The 22313-nt window shown below is 31.9% G+C and overlaps 2 protein-coding genes across 3 annotated transcripts in view; one reads left to right on the forward strand and one right to left on the reverse strand.

Moving 5' to 3' along the window:
• LOC108913203 (transcriptional repressor CTCFL-like) overlaps window positions 1-2564 on the reverse strand; it is a 4557-nt gene extending 1993 nt beyond the window's left edge. Inside the window, exons 1-3 of the mRNA XM_023456041.1 lie at window positions 2388-2564; window positions 2073-2330; window positions 1603-2015 (exon numbers count right to left, since the gene is read on the reverse strand). Of these exons, the coding sequence (XP_023311809.1) occupies window positions 1603-2015; window positions 2073-2330; window positions 2388-2489 (773 nt within the window). The 5' untranslated portion in view covers window positions 2490-2564. The remainder of the gene's footprint in view (window positions 1-1602; window positions 2016-2072; window positions 2331-2387) is intronic.
• A 2596-nt stretch (window positions 2565-5160) lies between these two features.
• Window positions 5161-20046, forward strand: LOC108913209 (uncharacterized oxidoreductase YjmC). Of its 2 annotated transcripts, none has more exons than XM_018718715.2 (8): window positions 5161-5247; window positions 5979-6134; window positions 6887-7075; window positions 8342-8457; window positions 13055-13153; window positions 14718-14913; window positions 15177-15331; window positions 19813-20046. In XM_018718715.2, the coding sequence occupies exons 2-8, from the start codon at window positions 6122-6124 to the stop codon at window positions 19981-19983; spliced, it is 939 nt and encodes a 312-aa protein (XP_018574231.1). In that variant the 5' UTR covers window positions 5161-5247; window positions 5979-6121; the 3' UTR covers window positions 19984-20046. The 2 variants fall into 2 exon arrangements, with proteins under 2 accessions (XP_018574231.1, XP_018574230.1); XM_018718714.1 differs by lacking the exon at window positions 5161-5247 and adding an exon at window positions 5649-5716.
• The last annotated feature ends 2267 nt before the right edge of the window (window positions 20047-22313 follow it).

The raw sequence follows: 22313 nt of genomic DNA on the forward strand, positions 1-22313 counted from the left end.
TTAACACAACGCTGAACTGCACTTTGAAAAAATTTTGTCTCAACAACGCCCGGAAATTGATTTTGAAATTCTATGAAACATTCCTCAATAGAATACTTCCATATTCCATCAATCTTGCGTCCATTTCTAAAGTAGGACTCTATGATAAAACACTTTTTGTTCTTGAGAAAACACCATTTTAAATGCCTTTTAAAACGAAAATATTCAAATTGATAGCGGCGATATAGCGCTTTGACAGATGAAGTTTAAGTTCATTTGCTATACGCTACGCCCTACGTCCAAATTTTCAGAACCAACTTGACCACGTTTTTATTTGAACGCTTGTTACATGTTAGAATAAATTGATTAATTTATTGACAAAATGTAAAGTTACCAACATATAAAATAAAACCGATAGAAAATATAGTACATACAAAATCTCTAGCAAGCTAATTACAATAAGATACAAGATATTTATTAAATCATACAGTCTTTATAAATGATCGTAAACCACGTGTCCAGTAATTCTGTTTCAAACAGTAATTTTATTTCTTTCATGTTGACAATTAAATTTCAATAAAATTATAAATTATTAAAACATTAAGATCAAGACTACATTACACAATATTCTGTTTCATCGGCTGTGATTGATGTAATTTTTCAGAAGATAGATTCTAGTCAACCAATCAGCAATAGCATTATCTCGAGAGAAACATAACAGTTTGTCATTGTTCATTGTAAACGGATCATTAATATTGGTGACAGTAACATTTAGATTGTTAGTTGACAATACCAATTGTGCAATGTTGGTTGCCTAAGCTCAACGTTCAAGTGACTTGTAAACGTTTATTTATGAATCTCTCTGTATTTTTGTTTGAATATAAAACAATTTTTTCAATGTAACTAACATTGGTACCAATTCATAAAAATTAAAACCACTAAAAATTTTCAAAATTAGAACCGATTCTATAGTCTCTAATTTCTTAAAGTTAGAACATTTGTATTATATGCACCAATATAAAACTGTCAATCTCTCAATATCAATCTATTGGGTAAAAAATGATCAAATGTAAAACAAGTTTTAATGCAGTTTGTAATAATTTTTTGAGCCAATCTTTTGTTTTTTTTTAAAGCAGATAAAAAAATTAACCTATAATACAAGTACAGTGTAGGATAAGCTCATCAGATAGAGAAAAATTGAATTTCTGTACAAAAATGTTAAAATACCATGATTTCAAACCACAAATTTGAATTTTTAAAATTAACCAATCACGGTCTAATTTCAAATCGTAATCTCGAGATCAGAGTTAAAAGAAGTTAACTCATAGATTTGACAAAGAATGGATGGAGTAGATGCTTTTCTTAGTACCAAGATTCCCCAAGTCAAGTGATATAAAATTCTAAGCTCTTATTTGTTCCTACATGCAATTTGAACAATAATTTAAAGAAAATGCTTAGGGCTAGTTTCGTCTCATTATACATCTTGGGTCCTTACTATTCTATTCTCTACATTCCATCCACACCCTACCAAACCTATGCATTAAATGATATAGTGAAATACCTACGACAAATGTGAAAATTTTCAGATTGCTCTTCATTTATTTTTGTAAATAGAAAACTAACCTTTTTGTGTCCTCCTCATGTACTACATCAGGAGAATCTAGTTGTTCTAATTTTACAAACAACTTCCTTTCAGATGCTTCTTCCAATATCTCTTCTTTACAATATACAAAATTATTTGTAAAACTGGAATAATATTCATCATATTCTGTCAATGTGCCTAACAAGTTATCTTCAACTGCATCTAGAGGTTCTTTTTTAATTGTTTCTTCGACAAATTCGATTTTTATTTCAGGGGTTCTATAATCCACTTGCTTAATGTCTTCAATTTGAACAAAATTTTCTTCCATAAAAGAATTTTCTTCGAAAAATATCATTTGTTCGTTTTCAGCACATTTCTTCAAGAAATGGAAGGAGTTTTGCAATTTCTCAAAACAGATACTACAAATTACAGGGCACTGATAGTTTTCAAAGTCCTGAAAATGTTTAATATAGATTTTAAAGCTAACAAAGATAAATTGTACAGCACTCACCAAATCAAGGGAAGAATAATCCAACATTTCCTTTATTTCATAATAAGGAATTGCATTTTCAAAATGATTAAACAAATATATGCCTATGTCACTGTTTTCCACTGGTGTTGTACAGGTTTGACACAATTTGTCATTTTTTATCACGGCAGCACATAGCTTACGATTACTTTCTTTAGCATTTGTGGTAAAATCGTACACTGACTTAAGACTGCTATGACATGCAGCACAAATAAGAGCATCTTTATAGCTATCCATATTCTAAAAAGTCAGTAAAGATTTGAACTGTTTGACAAAAAATTTTAATTGGATCTTTACCTTCGCTGGAAAAATGGTTTTGGTTATATGTCTTATATTTACATCATTCATTTTAATACAAGAAACGTGGAATTCCAGACAAAAATTGCAAGTTTCGTTCATTTTTTTTAAACAACTAGTATTGAAATTCAGCTAGTTAACAAACAATAAAAGCATCAACAATCAACACCAATCAAAATCAACACAAGTTACGAAGCGATACGAATTTAGATGCGAAATGCGAATAAAGTTGTCATCTTCCTCTTCAACGTTACGTCAGATAGCTTGGACTTCAAGGCGTTTTCGAAGTGATGAAATACAATCAGTAATCAGCACCAACCCTCGAAATTTAAATACACCAACTACTTTTTACTCATATTTAAATACTATATAATCAAATGGAAATGTCTTTAGGGCTCTTGGAAAATTGTGGTCGTGTAAATCCAATCAGTAGGATCACTGATTTTGTTGTTCAGAAAGTTCATGTTAAAAAGTATTTGAAAAGAACAATATTTGAATAATATATTTTACTATCACATTGCATGTGCTTTGGCATTTACAAACACTTATCAGAAATTAGACATATTTCTTTTTAAATACAAAAACACCTCTTGAAATCGGTAAACTGTTAAGTAGTCCATCTGATCCCAAATCAGATCATAATTTCCAAAAACCCCATTTGTCAGCTAAACATAGGAAAATTCCTCAGAGTAATAACTTTATTTATTAGTCTGAGGAAAATTCTTTCCCTCAGAATCAATAAGTTAGGCCCATAGATAAATATATTTATCTTTTTCTATGGTTAGGCCCTGTTCTTTTATTAATTGTTTTGATGCGATGGATTTCTTCCATGTAATATTAATGGTATGTTTAAACAATTGATTTTTGATTGGTTCTACATAATCCATCACATCGAAATAATGATTAAGGGGAAAAGGAATATGCCCTAACTCATCGATTTTATGGGCTGAAAAAATTATGGCGGATTTTAAAATTCAGCCAATCAGCTGCTTTAATTTCAGATTTCAGATGTCTGCGGTCAGAGTGATCAGGGCTATACAGGGTGTCTGGTAAGTATATGGCATACTCTCGGGAGTGTATAGGGGAGGTCAAAATAACCCTAGTTTGTCATAATCTTTTTTCCTAAAGTGCCCCTTAACGGAGATACAGAGCGATATACCTTTTCGGTTCTATCTTTCGAACTGACTTGTACATTTAATAAAATTTTAATATTATATGTAGGCCATAACAACTCCTAAAACGGTATTACAGCAGATGTTTTACACTGTCAAGGAAGTCAGGAACGGACTTGCCACCACACCCATTAGACCAAAATTTTGACAGGTGTCACTTTATAGAGCAGAAAAATGAATTTTTAAATACTTTGGTTATTCCTCTTTAAAAAAGGCACTCTACATTTGTTTTGATAAAATCAGCGCAGTTTTCGAAAAAATTCAGTTTTTGTATAATACATTTAAACATTAATTTATTTAATTATAAAGTTTATTAATATAAGCTATTTAAACACAATAATAATGAAATAATATCACAACTAATAATTTGTATATTAAAATAATAAAATTTGGCATTATTACATCTGCTTATAGTAGTTATACAATGCTTATACATGCATCTAACTTATGGATGGACAATGTTTATTTATTTTCTTATTGAATTAATACACCATATAGAGCAATAACTTTATTACATAGAACAAGTAATGTTATGGGTTTTATCAGACATGTATATATTCTTACACTCCGTCTCTCTTCCAGTCTGTACAACTACTGACCCCGCGACCGCGCAGCCACTCGAGCCTCATCGAGCTCACCCCCTCCCCACGGCACGGGCGCACCGCCACTATTCAAATGCCAAACAATTTAACCAACATNTCTCTGTTTTTTCTTTTACTTGTTGCTTTTCCCATCCAAACTCGAAGGACCATATGTTTATTTATTTTCTTATTGAATTAATACACCATATAGAGCAATAACTTTATTACATAGAACAAGTAATGTTATGGGTTTTATCAGACATGTATACACTCTTACACTCCGTCTCTCTTCCAGTCTGTACAACTACTGACCCCGCGACCGCGCAGCCACTCGAGCCTCATCGAGCTCACCCCCTCCCCACGGCACGGGCGCACCGCCACTATTCAAATGCCAAACAATTTAACCAACAGACAAGCAGTCGGCAATTGTGTGGAGGCAAGAAGAATTTATTCTGATACATTTCCAAATCACTTAAAGGCAAGGCTGTTAAAAATTCGAAAGCTTTGCTTCATCTTCTTGTTTACTTGCAACAGAATTTCAAAATGGTCACCTTTTTCGGATTTCATTATCTGACAGATGTTTTCTCGCTGTACTGGAAACAATATTCCAAAATTGTCTAAAATTTCATTAAATTATACATACAAGTCTGTTCAAAAGTTAGAACCGAAAAGGTAAATCGCTGGGTACCCCTTTGGGGTTCTGTATCTCCGTTAAGGGGCACTTTAGGATTTTTTTATATGACAAACTAGGGTTATTTGTTATTTTGACCTCCCTTATACACTCCCGAGAGTATGCCATATACTTACCAGACACCCTGTATGTTTTGTGGATCAGGGATTATATGTTTTATGGATCAGGGATCATAAGCAAGCGAAAGAGCTTGTAAGATTTTATAAACAATTATAAATTTATAATGTGAGGTTAAAATCACATAACACTTAAAAAGTGTAATGTGGTTAAAATCTATTGATTTTTTTATCACTGAATTTTTAAAATCGATTTCATAAAGAGTTGTGACCACGAAAAGTATTTGTGAGAACTTATGTTTTTGAGGAAGATTAGTGTTTGCTAAATTTACGTGGCATGCAATGTTTAAAAAAACTTAGGTAACTAGTAACTACTATAGTACAATTAAATTAGTACAAATGAAAACTGAATATTTGGAATAGAATTAGCAATTAGCTCAAAGCAAGTGTCCATGTCCAAGCCAGCAGGAAACATGTAAGTTACCTACTGTGTGTTTCACTTTCATATTTTGTTTTGTTTTAACTAACATTTATTTGGACATAAAATGATGATTTTATTTTAATTACTTATTAAATAATTAATTATACTGTTTATTACTTCCAAGGAGATTACCTTATCTAAATCTAAACAAACTGTTTCTGATTGACATACTATTGAGAATATTTGTCTTGCTATATCTTCACCCAGGGGAATTAACATCGGTTTACATAATAGTGCAATAAAAAACAGATAAGTTTTGTCTATAATAAAAACATATTCCAAATTTACCAGTTTTTACGTGATAGTTTCAAATTTCCTTTTGATAGATTGAGAATATTATGGAGTGCGGTAATAGTTGGCACATTTTTTGTTTTATATATAATACTAATTTGTTATAAAAATTTTGATCTTGGTGGTATTGTTCTGACTATAATTTCTATTTGTATTCACTAAAAATTAGGTAAAACGTGTTCATAAACAGCAAATGATATTTAACTATTTATTAACTAACAGAAGCAAGGAACATGATAAAAATACCTAAGAATTACTTTGATTATACAATTTGCACTGATATTATGTAAGTATATTATACAGAGTACTTATTTCTCAGGTTGCCAGACAGTAACAACGTTGGAAGAGGCACATCGTTTTATAGTAGATTGTTTCAAAGCTGTAGGTGTTTCAGAAGAATATGCAGGGATTGTATCTGACAACTTAGTGGAGGCTGACTATAGAGGGCATTACAGTCATGGGATGAACCGTTTGGGTACGCACGGATGACTCAACTTATAGAAATCTAATTAATAATAATTTTTACACAATCAAAAATAAAGACTGTATATCAAATTTGAATGGAATTGTCATGTGCATATTGTACAAATATTCTTTATTACTATGTAATGTAGTTTCGGCCATTAAAATTATGGCAAGAATTTTAGTTACATCCTGTATACAAAGTGTAACACTACAGGGTATCAAAAATGAAGCAGCTCTTTTCTTGATCAAATTTAAGGATGCACAACTGTTCTATGTCAACTTGTATGTTATAAATCTATATCATAAGTGATTTTTTTACAAGTTTTTGTTAAAAATTTCCATTTTTAGTGGCTAATTATATATCTGCATTTACTGTTTGCATCATCTTAGATCTTTTACATAAAATTATAAAAAAATTAAAAATATATGAAATGATTTAGTCAAATCTTCTGAAAAAAAAAGAAATGACCTTATAATCAATTATTTCTCAGCAGTACAATTTGAATCAAATTTGCTAGATAATCATCCACATTAAGGTCATATACACATTTTCTTATTTTTTTTTGCAATAATTGTTAGTTTGACAGTTTGGAAGGCAATGATGGCGAGGAGTTATTTGAAACGGCAGTCGTTAGTATTGTTAATATGATGTACTAAAATCTAAACAATTAAATGTTTCGCATTTGCTTCAGACGTTAGTTCAAACAAATTTAGATTTAACATACTGTATTCTGAGATGATTGTAAAAAGATTCCATTTTAGAGCTATACATCAATGATATTCTGGGCGGAACAGTGGATCCCAAGGCAGTATGTTCCGTTGAAAAACAGACCGTAGCAACCGCGCTTGTGAACGGAAACAATGGCTTAGGAGCTGTAGTTGGAAAATTTTGCATGGATCTGGCCTTAGAAAAAGCCAGGGAAGCTGGAATAGGCATGGTCGTCGTTCACGGTAAATGTTTGCTTATTTAAATTTTTCTCTTCAGTAATCCATAATAGATCGGCATAAGAAAATTTGATGATCAGTAACTTGGATAAAGGAAATCAAAGTATTTTTCCCTTTTTTTCCCCATTTTTTAAGGTGGGAAAGTAAAAGTAGTTATTTACGTAACAAATGTGTAAAATAACATTTTTCTACGACAGAATTTTGAACTTCTACGTAATTGCTCCCTAATTGTATGTGCGTTTTTAAATCCGAAGGGCATTCTAAGGTATTCGTAGTGTCCGTTGTTAGTGTTGAAGGCTGTCTTTGGGATTGATTCGGGGGACATCTCTATCTGGTGAAAACCAGATGATAAATCTAAAGTTGTGAAATATTGCGATCGACTTAAATTGTCTAAAATGTTAATGTAATATTTGGAATGGGGTATCTATCAACTAACAGTTTTTTCATTAACCTTGCGGTAATCTACCCACAAGTCGTCATTTTTTGCTGCCAGAAACATAAAATTTTTTGGGTACAATCCATATGGGACTGGACCAGGGTGAATCTGAAGGTCTAATAATGTTATTCCTTAACATTTGATCAATTTATTTTTGGAATAACCATGGAAAATTATGAAAATCTTAATATAATTTTGCACCTTTTTATGGAAATATGTCTATACAAAGTTCGAAAATAAACTTTTAAATTTCTTGATAATTCTGAAGTGGTTTGAAATAAAAACTTGAAACTTACAAGTGTAATTCAAGTTGATTTGAGACATAATTTAGTGGTGAAAAATCAAGTAATCAGTGGCAGATGTGGGCGCAGCAATGCCATTTCTATAAGCATAAAATTATAAATTGGTGGTTTTTTAATCACCTTGTATAACAGTGTTTGGTCTAATAATATCACAAGGGGACTACTTTGAAGGGGATGGGATAAAAATTGAAGGTAAAATAAATACTTTCTGAGAAAATTAACAGTTCCTGTTACTTTTTGATCTAATCTTGTATTACATAACATACCATTTCACACTGCTTCATTTCTGTAATATATTACCTGTTATTATGCATTATTTCTTTATTACCATTGTTAAATATTAACAATATTGATAACTTAAATATTTCTCACATAGATATGTTATTGACTATCTAGTTAATTTTTTAGAACAAGAAGATAGTTATGTAAAAATGGGAGTGTGTTAGTGAAGTAAAAAAAAAACGCATTTGTTTCTCCGAAAAGTGTTCTTATTAATATGTTATACTTATATTCCCAAATAATTTTTACATGTAGATTCCAACCATTATGGGATTGCTGGAATATATGCGCTACAAGCTGCCAAGAAAGGATTTATGGGGTTAAGCTTCACCAATACCTCGCCTTGCATGGTTCCCACAAGAGCAAAGGATGTAAGTACGTAAGACAAAATGTAAAAGTAAAAGAAACAAAATTAAAAAAAGATTGACTTTTCCCTTTTTTTAAATTTAATTTTTTATATTATTATTTTGCACTTGTACCGTCAAATGGGGTGATCAAATTTCAAGTTTTTCGTGAATATTATGGTTTTCCTCGTGAGTAAAAAATTTGAAAAAAAACTGTTATAGCTCCATTATTTGGCTAAACAATGCATCAATAATTTTCGCCTAATATCCGCTTAGAATAACAAAGGGTGAAGTGAATCAAGTGAAAATTTAAAAAAATCGTTTTAGCACCCAAAATGATAAAACAAATACAAAAAGAACGAAATATCATTTATTCATAATAACCAAACATACATAAAAAATGTAAAAAATAAATATATGTACAATATATTTTTCTTATATCAAAACTATAAAATATAAATAAATAACTTTTAACAATAAAACTAAAATAACACATTCTTTTCGGCAAGTAAGAAAGTTAAGTAAAATTAGTCTATTATTCTAAAGTCGGAAATATTTTTAAATATACAAGCTGTACTATAAGAGGGCCACTATACTTCAAAAATCCGTTTGCACCAGGTGAAAGGCATCAATGTTGCCATGAAATTTTATTAAAATAAATTTTCTCTATCACTTAAAATAAAAAAGTTAGACCACCCTAAACTTTCGGTACTTTTCCGTTTTTTTTATGGTTACTTACAAAGTTGGCCATGGATCTGAAATTTGTTATTACGAGCATAAAGGCCTCAAAAAATGCAACAAAAAACATTTAAAGATTTTTTACGTGCGTCGTGTATTAAGTGAGATTAGAGTTGCCAGATGTCCGGTATTTAAGCGTACATTCTGGTATTTCCGAGGCCTGTCCGGTAAAAAATATATGGTCATACCGGACAGAACAATGTCCGGTATTTTGAGGAAAGTCGGTACTACTGGTCACAAGCGCCTACAAAAGTAGGCATATGAAATCCCTCAAACGCAAAACTCGCGCGCGCTCCTCGCTCGCTGTCTGTATCTGCGTCTGAATTTTGAACTTTATATAACTGTAGCATTAAATTTTAAATTCAATTTTTGCCAAATGTCACTTACCCCATTTGAGATTTCCATCATCGATTTTATGACTGCATTATATTCTGTTACTAATTTAGTTGATTTATGTGATGTTGATTAATAAATAAAAACTGTAAGTATAAAAAAAAACCGTATTTTTTTGCGACCTAGCATACACCCCCCCCCCCCGCCGTTTGGGGTTGTCCGGTATTTTTTCGCGACTCACCTGGCAACCCTAAGTGAGATCCATAGAAGTGACCCTCTTATAGTAGACAGCCTGTGTATCTGCCTCTTCTCAGTTGACTCTAAATCCCAACTTTTTTTATATACTATTTTCGCGGCATTATATCTGAAATAATTAAAATATTTTTGTTATTAGTGTGACTTAAAAATATTGTATACATTTATACATTCACAAATGGTGACCAAAAATGAAAACTCGTATTCTTTGGTGAATTTCGTATAAAGTGTTTATTTAGGATGCTTTTTTAAAAAGATGCACGGTGTTAAGCTTCAAAAAATATTTTTAATTTTTTTAAATAATTTAAAAACTAGTAAGTGAAATAATTTCGAAAAATATGCCACACTATAGCATGTAAATTTTAGGAAAAGCCCTCAGATTTTGGACAATGTTTACATAAATAATGTGCCCAATTTCAAATTATTTCACTTAGTTTTTAAATTTCTCATTAATTTTTAAATTATTTAAAAAAATTAAAAATATTTTTTGAAATTTAACACCCTCTATCTTTTTAACAAAGCATCCTATAAAAACTTTATACAAAAGACTCCCTTTAAAATATACCAAAGAATACGAGGTTTCATTTTTGGTCACCATTTGTGAATCACCATGTATAAATGTATACATTTATTTCACAGCAGGCTATGTATTTGTCAGTGATATAAAAATAACTTTGATCCCCTCCACCCCCAAAATGTAGTTACTCCATAAAACAATTATTTTAAAAACAATCAAATTTCCTGTTAAAATGAGACAAGTGCAAATTTGTTGTTGAAATACCGCATTGCAAATTTGAGGTATTGCATTAACGTAATTGTATTCAATTGTATTTTGTGGACAATGGTTTGTTTACAGACTTTGTGAAATACTGATATTTTACATATAACATTCCATAATTTTTTACATGATCCTTACCCTAACCCTAAGTTAGGGTTGCCACTAGGTCGACACGAAATTACTGACGAAACTTGATTGCATTCCTGACATTTCCTGGCAAAACTTAATTATATTATTACTTGCAATTCCTGGCAATTTAATAGTTTAATCTATTATTTTGGTGATTATTACCTTTGTCTTAACCGTCGTATCCCGTCAGTGTATAAATAGCTATCACTATCACTCTGTAACCTGTAATATTAAACATTAAACAAGGATCGCTGCCGAGTGCCAAGTGTGACAAAATATAATAGTAAAGAAGCATGATACATCGTCATCTAGCGGTGATATCGTGAATCGAAATTCTTAAAACTGATTGAAGTAATCTCTGTGCTCTGTGATGCTTATTTATGATCTTTTAATAACAAATGCAATAATGCAAATGTTGGGGGTTATTTGCAAATCGACATCCCTGAAAATGTTGCTCCCCTGGCAAATTTCTGACGTTAAGTCAATCCTGGCAAATTTACTGGCAGGACTCTTTATTCCTGGCAAATGCCAGTAATTACTGGCAAAACGGCAACCCTGACCCTAACCTAAATAGTAGTAAACACCACATGACGCGCTGGATGTCTCACTTATCGCTGACTGATATTTGTTAGTGATGGGAGAATTCGAATGCAAGAATCGATATCCATTCGATTCTTAAAAGTTCTCGCTGTACTCGAGAACTTTTATGGCGGCATTCGAATACTTGAGAATTCATGATGAGATTTCGTGTATCCCTCAGGACAGGCAGATAGATGGACTAGACACTAGGCGGATGTGCTTTAGAGGCCAAAATTGAATGTTTTTTAAGATTTGTTGTATTGTCAAATAATTTAAACTTTTTACTTATCTTTTTTTAACATGAAATCCCAAACTAATGATTTGCAGCCAGGCTTCATTTTAAAAATAAAAATTCAATAATTATAAAATAATTAAAAACATCAATATAATAATATAAACGAAAAATGCCCCATGAAACAAACCACATCTCTCGTTCGTTGCGAGGTTTACCTTAATTACTAACTGCTAAGCTACCGTCGATGCGAGTACGAATAAACATATCCCAATTATACATTCGAATCCAAACCGTGTCGACGACATACACCGATTCTCCTTTGCCACTGTTCTCGAGTCTTGTTCTCGGATACTCATTCGATCTCGGTCCGGTACTCGGTTCTCGGTTCTCGGATAATCATTCGATTCTTAAAAGTATTCGAGTACCGAGTTCTCGATTCTTAAAAATACTCGATTCTGCCCATCACTAATATTTGTATTCGATCTCGCATGGTAAATGGGCGATATATGGGAATATGTATTTTAAAAAATGTACCCTTGATCCTATTCACCCCATCTGATCCGCATCGCCCCTTTTGACGGTACTTTATTTTAAAAAATATTAAACTAATTCACATCAAGTAAAATTTTAGTAAAATTTGATATTTCTGTTTTTGATATCGGGATGTTGAATAAGTTTTCACTGTTTTTTCGTGGAAATTAATGCCTTGTTTAAAAAGAGTAGTAAAATAAACATGTCACGGAAAGTATTGTCCATCGCTAGCCACTACTTTTTCCCTTCTTTCTGGCACTCGACATCGGAAAAACAATACGTCTTTTGAGTCTATTCAAGAGCCGACCCATTTTTTGGCTCAGCCAGGTCATGTGCCATCGATCAAAAAGAGTGATAATCGGAAGGGGCAATGTCTGGTCAATATGGCGAGTGGGATAAGACTTCCCATTTCCAAGTAGGTATTCAGTATCGCTTTCTCGTGTAATTGATAGCCGCCGTTTTTCTTTCAATATTCAGTTCAACTGCATCAATTGTAGTCGATAGCGATCTGCCGTGGTGGTTTGATTCGATTGGAACAGCTCATAATAAACTACACTCAACTGATCGCGCCAAATGCAGAGCGGAAGCTTGGAGTCGTGGATATTCGGCTTTACCTACTAGTGTCGTAGTGTATCCATTTTTCAGCGCCAGTCACGATATGATGCAAATGATGAAGTAATGCCTCCAATCCTTTATCTTGAAACTGTTTTGGTGTGCCAGAGCATTCTTTATCTTCAACATCAAAATAATTATTTTTAAAACGTCTAAACCAATGTCAGCATGTACAGAAAAGACAAAAATGTGGACAGATAGTCCGGTGAGCATTTTGTTGCCGGATGATAAAAAAAATGTGAAAAAATAAAGGAATAAAAAACAAAAATAAAGTACCTGTTATGTTTTTAAATTTAATTTATAGAAATTAATATTTTAATTTTCATTTGTCTTTTACTTATTTAGTTGATTGCGTGTGCACCTACAAATCAGCATAAGCTATATATTTTCTAGTGTCCTGATATCATAATAAAAAACATTCCTGTATTTTAAAGGCTGCCCTAGGAACAAATCCACTTTCTTTCGCTGCTCCTGGATTAAATGGAGATAGTTTCGTACTGGATATGGCTACTACCTGCGTGGCTATGGGAAAGGTAAAGAATTTTTTTAACTAAGCTGAACTAGACTGTGTTATCAACGGGTTTTCAGTAAAATTTCATTTATGGGAATTAATTTATTTTTAATATACACCACTTACCAGCGAAGGTCAATAGACGTTTGAAGTTAGTTACTTTAATATTTCTGAACGACATTAAAAAAGTCCCCGTTCTTTGCCGGTCACTCAAAAATGTTTACCCTATATGTATATGTATTTCTTATAACATTGAAAATACTGAGGCAGTGACACACTTGCCACTTTTCTCGACGTGAAAGGTCGGTAACACATTTTTTAACCAGCTTTTCATTTTTAAATTTTTATAAAGTGTCTTGAAAACCCAACTGAGTGGCTGTACCGGTGTTGCCAGATGTATTTTATTTACCGATTTGTACCACTATTGTGCGGCGTTGTATCACTGAAGAATGAAATGTACCGTTTTTGTTTGACTGGAATTCGTGTGTGCAATTCATGGTTTTTATGGTCAACGATGGGATCGTTCGTTTTATTCTTGATATAGTCAACCACCCCATTTTGAGCCAGGTTTGCTAATCGAGCAAAATGAACTACTACCTGGAAATTAGGTCTTTGATCATCTCGCACCTAATTCAGTTTCATATTATAACCATAGCTTTAACCATAAATATAAATTTTTATCTGCTTTTGAAAATTTCTATTATGTGTTGTACACATGGATATTTAAAGGTTTAAATTCGATAATTCTAATTATTTATTATTTAAAATTAAAAGAGAGAAAGCGCGTAGTGAAAATTTTTCAAAAGAAGAAGAGATAGCGTTACTTATACACACGTTGGAATTTTACTTCTTGTATTGTATCTAAGTACTGTATCTACACACTGACAGCATTCATTTTGGTGTACCTATGTACTTGAAAAACACAATGACCTTGAAATTCCTCAAAAATTTTCGCCTGCGGCGCTAAGAGGGGAGCTGCCGCCCCTCTCACCCCCGGCACCTCCTCTCATATACGTTCTCTCATGAAAATGCGCCCCCCCTGTGGTTAAACCCACGGGCCGCCACTGCTATAAACCTAAATTCATTAAACTAAACCCACAGAATGCAGACCCATAAACCCACTAAACCAACAGGTTTATGGTTTCAAGAATTTGTGGTTGCAAGATTTACTGGTTTTAAAATTTATATCTTGCAGTTTTTAGATTCGGTAAATATTGTTCATATTTTGTGGTATCATTTATGGTAAACATTTCCGATTGTAGTTGTCGCAATTGTTGCAGTGACATAAGAAAGCGGACATAATTACGAATATTTAAAAAAATAATGTTTCAATTTGGACAACTTTTACTACCTCGTATGGAATTTTGATCGTTTTCGCCCACTGTGCGACAGTTTCAAATAATGCTTACTTAAATCAGTGGAAGGGTGGTTTATCAAACGGTATAATTCAATTTTCAATATAAGCTTGACTTTTTGCACAACTAAGCACAAGTAAATTAAAAAAAATTAACTTTATTGGCTTAAACTTAAAATGTATTTTTTTATTAATTTATTTGGTTCGTTGCCTAAATCATTTGTGTCATTAGATTGAGATACAAGAGAGAAAGGGCCACCCAATACCCGAAGGGTGGGCTCTGAATAGCCAAGGGAAGATTGAAACTGACGCGAAAGTAGCAAGAGAGGCTTCCAGGATGCTACCTTTAGGTGGGGAAGAAATTAATTCTGGTTACAAAGGGTATGGTTTAGCGCTGATGGTGGAAATCTTATGTGGAATACTGTCGGGTAAGAAAAAACAAATAGAAAATTATTATTTATTATTTTCTTGTTCTTATAACTTGTAAAAAATTATGATCGGACTTTATCAGTTCAGGTATCACCTTTTACTGAAAAGAAATAAATATTATGTAAAAATGACGTAACCTCACTATTTATTTGTTGGTACTCCTGAACTTTTCTAAGAAATAGACGAAAATTATAATGTTTGTGTTTTGGTATTTCTGGTATGTCGATAGAATATTTACTGATTCTGTTAATATTTTTCCTAGGATCAGCGTATGGACCAAATATCCCTAGATGGGGAAGTCATAAGGTCATAGCCAATTTAGGTCAAGCTTTCATCGCGATCGACCCCAACAATTTCGTGCCTGATTTTGAAGGACGACTAACCACACTGATGGATTATTTGAGAAACATGGCACCCGTGGGTTTACGTATTCATTCATTTACATTCACCTTTTCGATTCGATTCGCCAATCAGAAATTTGAATCGTTTAAACAGATCATACACTGATGTAATCCATCGCATCAAAATGATGAATGAAAAAATAATTATTTAAAATAAAACAAATAATGCGTATTTTGAATAGCTCTGGATTAACTTAAAAATTTGTGCCCTCATGGTTTTCAAGGTGGGAATTATAAATATGATAACAGTGTTGCAGTCACTTCTAGGGGGCGTTAGTTATACTCTCCCATCTGTAAAAATATGACTAACTTTCAAAAAACACAAAAACTCAACCGTTTTAGAATTATACAACTTCAAGAGTTTAATGATTAAGGGCCAAAATTAAATTAAACAAATTTTTAGTTGTTCTGCCTCGAAAAAAAAAGGTTTAAGAATGGGAAATAAATTCAATTTTTTAAATGTATCAATATTAATGTTTCATTTTTTGTGGTTATAAAACAATTAAATGATGTTAAGAATGCATCAATACAATAAATATAGAAAAGTATTAGCAGTAGTAGAAAATTCATATTTTACAAGTATAGTCTTTCCGAAGTCAGTTGAACATGTAAAAAACACCTGGCAATAAAATTTAATCGTCCCTAAAAAAGTTTATGCCATGCAATGTAATAATATTAGTAAACAAAATATCCCTCTCATTTCTCCCTTTCGCAATTGTAATATGAATGATTAATAGAAGATGCCTCTAATAAATTAAAATTACCTGAATCACACCAAATTCCGCATTGCTGCACTGCACTGCTGGACAATTTGTCAACCACTTGTTAACAGCTGAGATTTATTGCCCAGTGGCCTAATGCAGCTGTGTTTGTAATTTCGTTTGTCCACGCTCGCATTCTTCAACTGGGCGTATGCATTCCTACCACCTCCACGTTTAGTTCGACCAGACCTGTATATGGGTATGGCTAAATAAATATGGGAACAAGTTTTTCAAATATTTCAATGCCGAGTTGCTGCATCAGCGACCGAACCTGGTACAAACTGCCAATCTCTTGGTTCTTCAATTGATATCGGAAAGACTATACTACATACAAGATTATAATTGCCTTTCTATCTAGAAAATTTTTTATTTGATCAATATACCTTAAAAAATCTTTTTGAAAGAAGCTTAGTAAAAAGCTCAAATAAAAAATGTTTTTGGTAGAAAACACTCATTAGTCCATAGCACTTAATAAAGTTTGAATCTGCTGCATTTTGATTTTGAAGTAAATTGCAAAATTCAACACACACGACAGCTGTTTCGTTCAACGTTCGACCGGTCTCTAGTCCGCCAACGCTTTCGCCGTCATAAAATGTGTCAGGAAGTTGGCGCTGAATTAACGGAACTTACGGGGTAATTTGCTTATTTTTTAAAAGGGCAAGTAAATTTTTTTTTCGATTTTCTGTCTATTAGGCCTTCCGTGGTTAAAATTAATCACTTTATGACTGAATCACCTCATATTATAAATAATTAAATAAATCATCTTTTTGTATTCCTATTTAATCACTTGTAGTAAATAGTGGAGTAAAGGTAGCTTAAAAATATGCATTATTTCAGAATAATTAGCAAATCATTGGATTTTCATAAAACCTTTTGCAATCACCTTGAAATGCCTTATAGAAAAAAGTTATAAACTTATATTTGTACGCTAATTATTATTTAATTGTTTAAACAATAAAAAAATGGTTTTTCAAAGATTATTTTAAATAAATCAAAAAATTTCAAACCAATTTTAATAAATTTGATACTATAGGGGTTTTCGAAGTCGCTTGAACAATAATATATGAAAATAAAAATTCTAAATGGCTGATCCAATATGGCGGCCTTTTTAAAAAAGTTTATTTAAAAATTATATTTTCAAAGCAATTTTACTCATACTGATATTTATAGGATTTTTCAGATCATTGAACAAATATAAAATGAAATCAACTCGTTAAATTTTAAAGAAATTTGGGTATGATGTTTAGGGTTCTGCAAAAAGTCAATACCTATATGGAATTCTTAATTAACAAATTTATTAAATATGAAAAAATATTTGCATATTAAAAATAGAAATATAAAAAAACAATATTCAATTTTCATTCTCTTAAACCATTGTAAGTTCTGGCAATTGGTCTGATTCTAGTTCTTCTTCGAAAAATGATGGGCAATTGAGACAATCAGTTCTGGAACAATTAGAGCATGCTCTGGTGCAAAGTAGACCCGCCTTCCGGCAAACGTAATTATTAGCACAGACACTTTTGCATCCGCAAAAAATCATTTTGAGAAGTTCACTTGGTACTAGATCTTGAGTCATAAAAGTTGGAGTCATACCCGAATCCTCTCATTTCCAACCCCCAGTCTTCTGCCTGCAATTTTTTGTCAAGCCAAGCCTGCACTTGGTAATATACCCTCTTGAAATGCAGGTTAGCTGCATCTTCTGATGGTGGAAGTGCAACTAAATTCATTTTTTCTGTTTTGTTGTTTCTTTGAAGAAGCATTTGTATCGAAATTCACTTTATTTGTATCGTTGCGCCATATAAGGCTAATAAACACGTAACACCAGCATTGCAGATCGTATCAATGTCTTGATTTGGTTTCAGAAAAATATCAATGGCTTCTTGCAAATAACTCTTTCCCTCGCACATTTTAGCAAATATCACTTTGCTTTTTCCAAAAAAACATGATGTAGTGTCAGATCCAGTAAAAGCATGAATAAATATAATTCGTATTTTATACAATATTATAGTAACAAAAAACTTTTTTTCGTTGATTATACTTTTTTAAGATCATAGTTTGAAAATATATTGGTTAAACAAGCAAAAAAATTTTTTGACAACAAATTTCATCGTTTTAGAAGAAAAAAATTTTGTTTTTGTTTTTCTTTAAATGTTATTATAAATTCAACGTTTTGAATAAAACAAAATGGACCATCTTAAAGTACAATTTTCAAGCCTCAAAAAATGCTCCTGTAAAGTTGCAATATCATATTTTGAACTAAACTTATTGAACTTTGAAACGTGACCTAAAAAATCAAATTTGCCTTTTTTTTAAATTATTGAATACTTTGAGCGTTGTATTTTTTGAATTAAAATCTTAAGATTTTTTTATATCACTCACTATTTTAAATGCTATTTCAAGAGTAATCTCTGAAAGTTTTAATTTTTTATCTTAAAAATTAAAAAAATAGCAGATCTTTAATTAATTTTGTAGAAAATTCCACCGTTACGTAACTTTACTTCTATCACGCGCGCTCGCTATGGGACCTATAGTGTAGGGGGTTAGGTGCACGGAAAGTGCTAAATAGTACAACAGCGTGATGTTATTTTCATAGCGCAACGCTCGAGCTATAGGTCCCATAACGACTCGCACTTGTGATAGAAAATAGTATGTGCAACTCGTTCGGAAAAGTTGCCATAGCGCCACTTGGGCGCTTTCCGCATTCGCTTCGCTCGTGCGTCAATTGCGTCCGCGTGGCGCTATTGGCAACTTTTCCCCACTCGTTACACAATGTACTATTACACACTATTCCTGTAAATATTTTTTTCGATTTTAAGATCATGATAACTTGTTAGCTACAAGAATCCTCTTTCATTTAAATTTTTGTGGACTTAATTTGATCGAATAGATCAAAAGTTATAACAAATTTAGAGTCCCCCGCGCAAGTGCTTTACATTTTCGTACGATTTAAAAAAATTCTACAACCTACAGTTTTCATTTTAGAAAATAACTTTATATACATTTTTTGTGTAAAATTTCCTGTTGTTTCGATTGGTGCAATTAGTTTAAAAAAAAAATGAATTTGTTGAGATATACAATAAACAATGGAAATTTGCTACTAATTTGTTAAATAAATAATCATGCATACACTCTACGGTTGGTAACTTTTTATATGTTGTTCCTAACACCCTCACAATTGTGTCAAAAGTTACCCGATCTGCTAATTTTTCCAGTCAAAATCTCATTTTACTCCACTAAAAATATTATTATTAATTTTATCGTGTAGTTCTCATTTCCACAAAATTAGTAGCTTAGATGACCTAATTATCTATGAGAAAATTTCTTAAGTCAAATTTTTTAATCAAAATTTCATATGCTAAAGCCCTGAGAAACAATTCAGAAAACAAAAAAATGAAATAGGCAATATATTTTTTTACACAATTTGATTTTCCTCTGGTTACCTCTCAGCCTTTCTGGATAGAAAGGGGCTCAGTGAAATAAAAACAAGTTTGTCATTCCGTGGAGTAAAACAAGAAGTAGAACTTCTACCAACTACAAACCCCCAAATAAACCCTACAAATGGCCCATGAACGAGAACACTACGAGCCCCCAACCCCTAAATTTATAAGACCTTCTTTCGAAATGCCCTGTCTAAAGCGAACTTTTAGTAATAAATATTGAAGGTTTCTTTGAAGGTTTACAAAAAATACATGTAATTATCTCTCGAAGTCTCTCAGTTACGTTCTAATTTTTTTAGGTTGAATCGGACAAACCCGTTCTTGTTCACGGTGATCCGGAAAGAACGCATATGTCAGAGGTGGATAAGAGGGGCGGCCTCTGTTATGTGAGCAATCAATTGGAAGCAAATGCGCAACTAGCGAAGAGACTAAAAGTAAAACCTATGGCCTCTACAGTGGAAACTAAGTGATTTTTTTAAATCATTTCTGTTTCACTCAAGAAACTAAATGTTTTTAATTTATGTATATAATGTATGTATATTATATAAAAAAAATTTACACCATTTGTCTAAGTTGATTAATTGATTTCATTTTTTGCGTCGTTATACAGGGTGCCCTAATATTTCGGGTCTACCACAGATTCTAGGGATCGAAGTAAGACGATATAAGTAATTAACTTGCCTTTACCCAAAGTTGCTTTGTTTAGCCATAGAGGGCATCGAAGGCGGCAATAAATTTTATTTTTTTTTTCAAACAAACAATCTGTCGGATTTAAGTGAAATTTGTCACTTGGTGTAAATGGGGCATTTCACACCGAATCGACCACTTTTAACCCCGACCTGACCCTTCGATTTGGCTGAAACTTTTTTATTGTTTTCTATCCCATTGAACACCTTTGAGAATTTTTTCAAATTTTTTTCGCCCAACTCAAAAAAAGTTATAAATTTTTGAAAAAATGTTTTTTTAAATAACCATAACTTTTTCAAAAATTGATATCGGGACTTTTTTTCAAAATTTTTATTTTTAAATGTACAATTTGAACAAAAAATTTCCAGTTTTTATTTAAATTTTCGAAAAAAAACTAAAATTTCTCCATTACCATTTTTGAAATTTTTTTTTTTTTATACAAAACATTTATAAATCCTCAAATTTTTTCAGTGGTGTTTTTTTATTTTCTATTTTTTTTTATCGATTGAAAAATATTTTTTTTTTCAAATTTAGTTTATTTCACATACCATTTTGAAAATTTTATATATACATATATGAAAGAAATAATTGAAAGTGGTAAACATGAAAAAAATTTCGATTTTTTTTGAAAAAGTTAAGAAAAAAAAAGATCGTTTTGAATAATTTTTTGTATTTTTTTCGAAAACTACATTCAAAAACAAAGAAAATGAAAAAAAAAGTTGTTATTTGGTCTATTTTTGGATGAACAGTGGGCTTTAAAAAAAGACATGCAAGTATGCAACGCATTTGAACTCAAATAAATCATTTTGATACCATCTTTTTTGACTTTTTGAAATTGTCATCAATCGCCGCATAGAATAAATTTTTTCAATTTTGGGATTCTGTATACATTTTCAAAAATTTTGAAAATGGTGCTATGTGAAATAAGGTAAATTTGAAAAAATTTTTTTTCAATAAAAAAAATGGAAAACGAAAAAACATCACTGAAAAAATTTGAGGATTTATAAAAAATGTCCGTTTTTTATAAGAAAAAAAAAAAATTAAAAAATGATAATTGAGAAATTTTCGTTTTTTTTTCGAAAATTGAAATAATTTTTGATCTATTTTTTTTCAAGACGTACATTTAAAAACAAAAATTTTGAAAAAAGGCTATTTTTTCAAAAATTCATAACTTTTTGAGTTGGGTGAAAAAAATACGTAAGCCCTTCCGAGTTAGTCGTCAGTCTGCCAAGTATATTGAGACGGTTGTAGCGAGTCCCTGAGACTTTTTCGTGCGACGACTATTTCGATCTCTTCCATTTTTTAAAATGGAAGAGATACAGATCAAAACAGAAATTTAGTCGGGCGGAAGTGGTGCGGACCTACTCCTTTTAGCGACCTCTGGATGGATCTATTGTCTTTGGATCAGGTGCAAGACCCGCATGTATTATTTATCATTTAACGACTTTCCTGTGTTGGAACTTAATATTTATTTAAAATTTTAATACTTCGGTGCTGGAAATAAATACAATTTAGAACAGTTAAATAGCAGTAATTAAGATACAAAATCGGTACGGTAAACAGATTCAGTATTAGACTTTTGGTTTATTTTGCAATAAACAATCTAATACTCCAAAACGGTACGCCATAAACAATTATTCGGTTTTAATTTTGGTTTGTGCTAGGAAGAAAAAGGGTTAATAAATCAGAGTAGTTAATAAGCCACAAATATACCGGTTCCAAATGGCTCTGAAACAGAAAAATAATTACGGGCTATTCTAATTCTACAAATAAATTTAGTCAGCGATTTCTAGCAAAGCAACAGAAATTAAGCAGAGTTAATACCAGCCAAGGAGAAAGCGAAGCAAGCAATACACAAGTGGCATAAATAAGCAAATGATAATCAGGAAAAAGGACTTGTTTGGTTAACAGGAGGCAAAGTTTATTCGAGGTGCACGTTCGGACGCGCGGTCGGTGACAGATTTCTCCTGGTAGTGATGTTGCCAATACAGGACAAGCAAAAATAGGAAAATACAATTTGCTTATTTATTCCAGGTCGCTGCTCCTGATGGCTAACTCCTTCGGTTCGGATGGCGGTCTCAGGTAAAGGTTTCAATTCCTCGGGGTGGTCCTC

This window comes from Anoplophora glabripennis, unplaced genomic scaffold, assembly GCF_000390285.2.
Source record: "Anoplophora glabripennis isolate ALB-LARVAE unplaced genomic scaffold, Agla_2.0 scaffold1098, whole genome shotgun sequence".
Classification (NCBI taxonomy): domain Eukaryota; kingdom Metazoa; phylum Arthropoda; class Insecta; order Coleoptera; family Cerambycidae; genus Anoplophora; species Anoplophora glabripennis.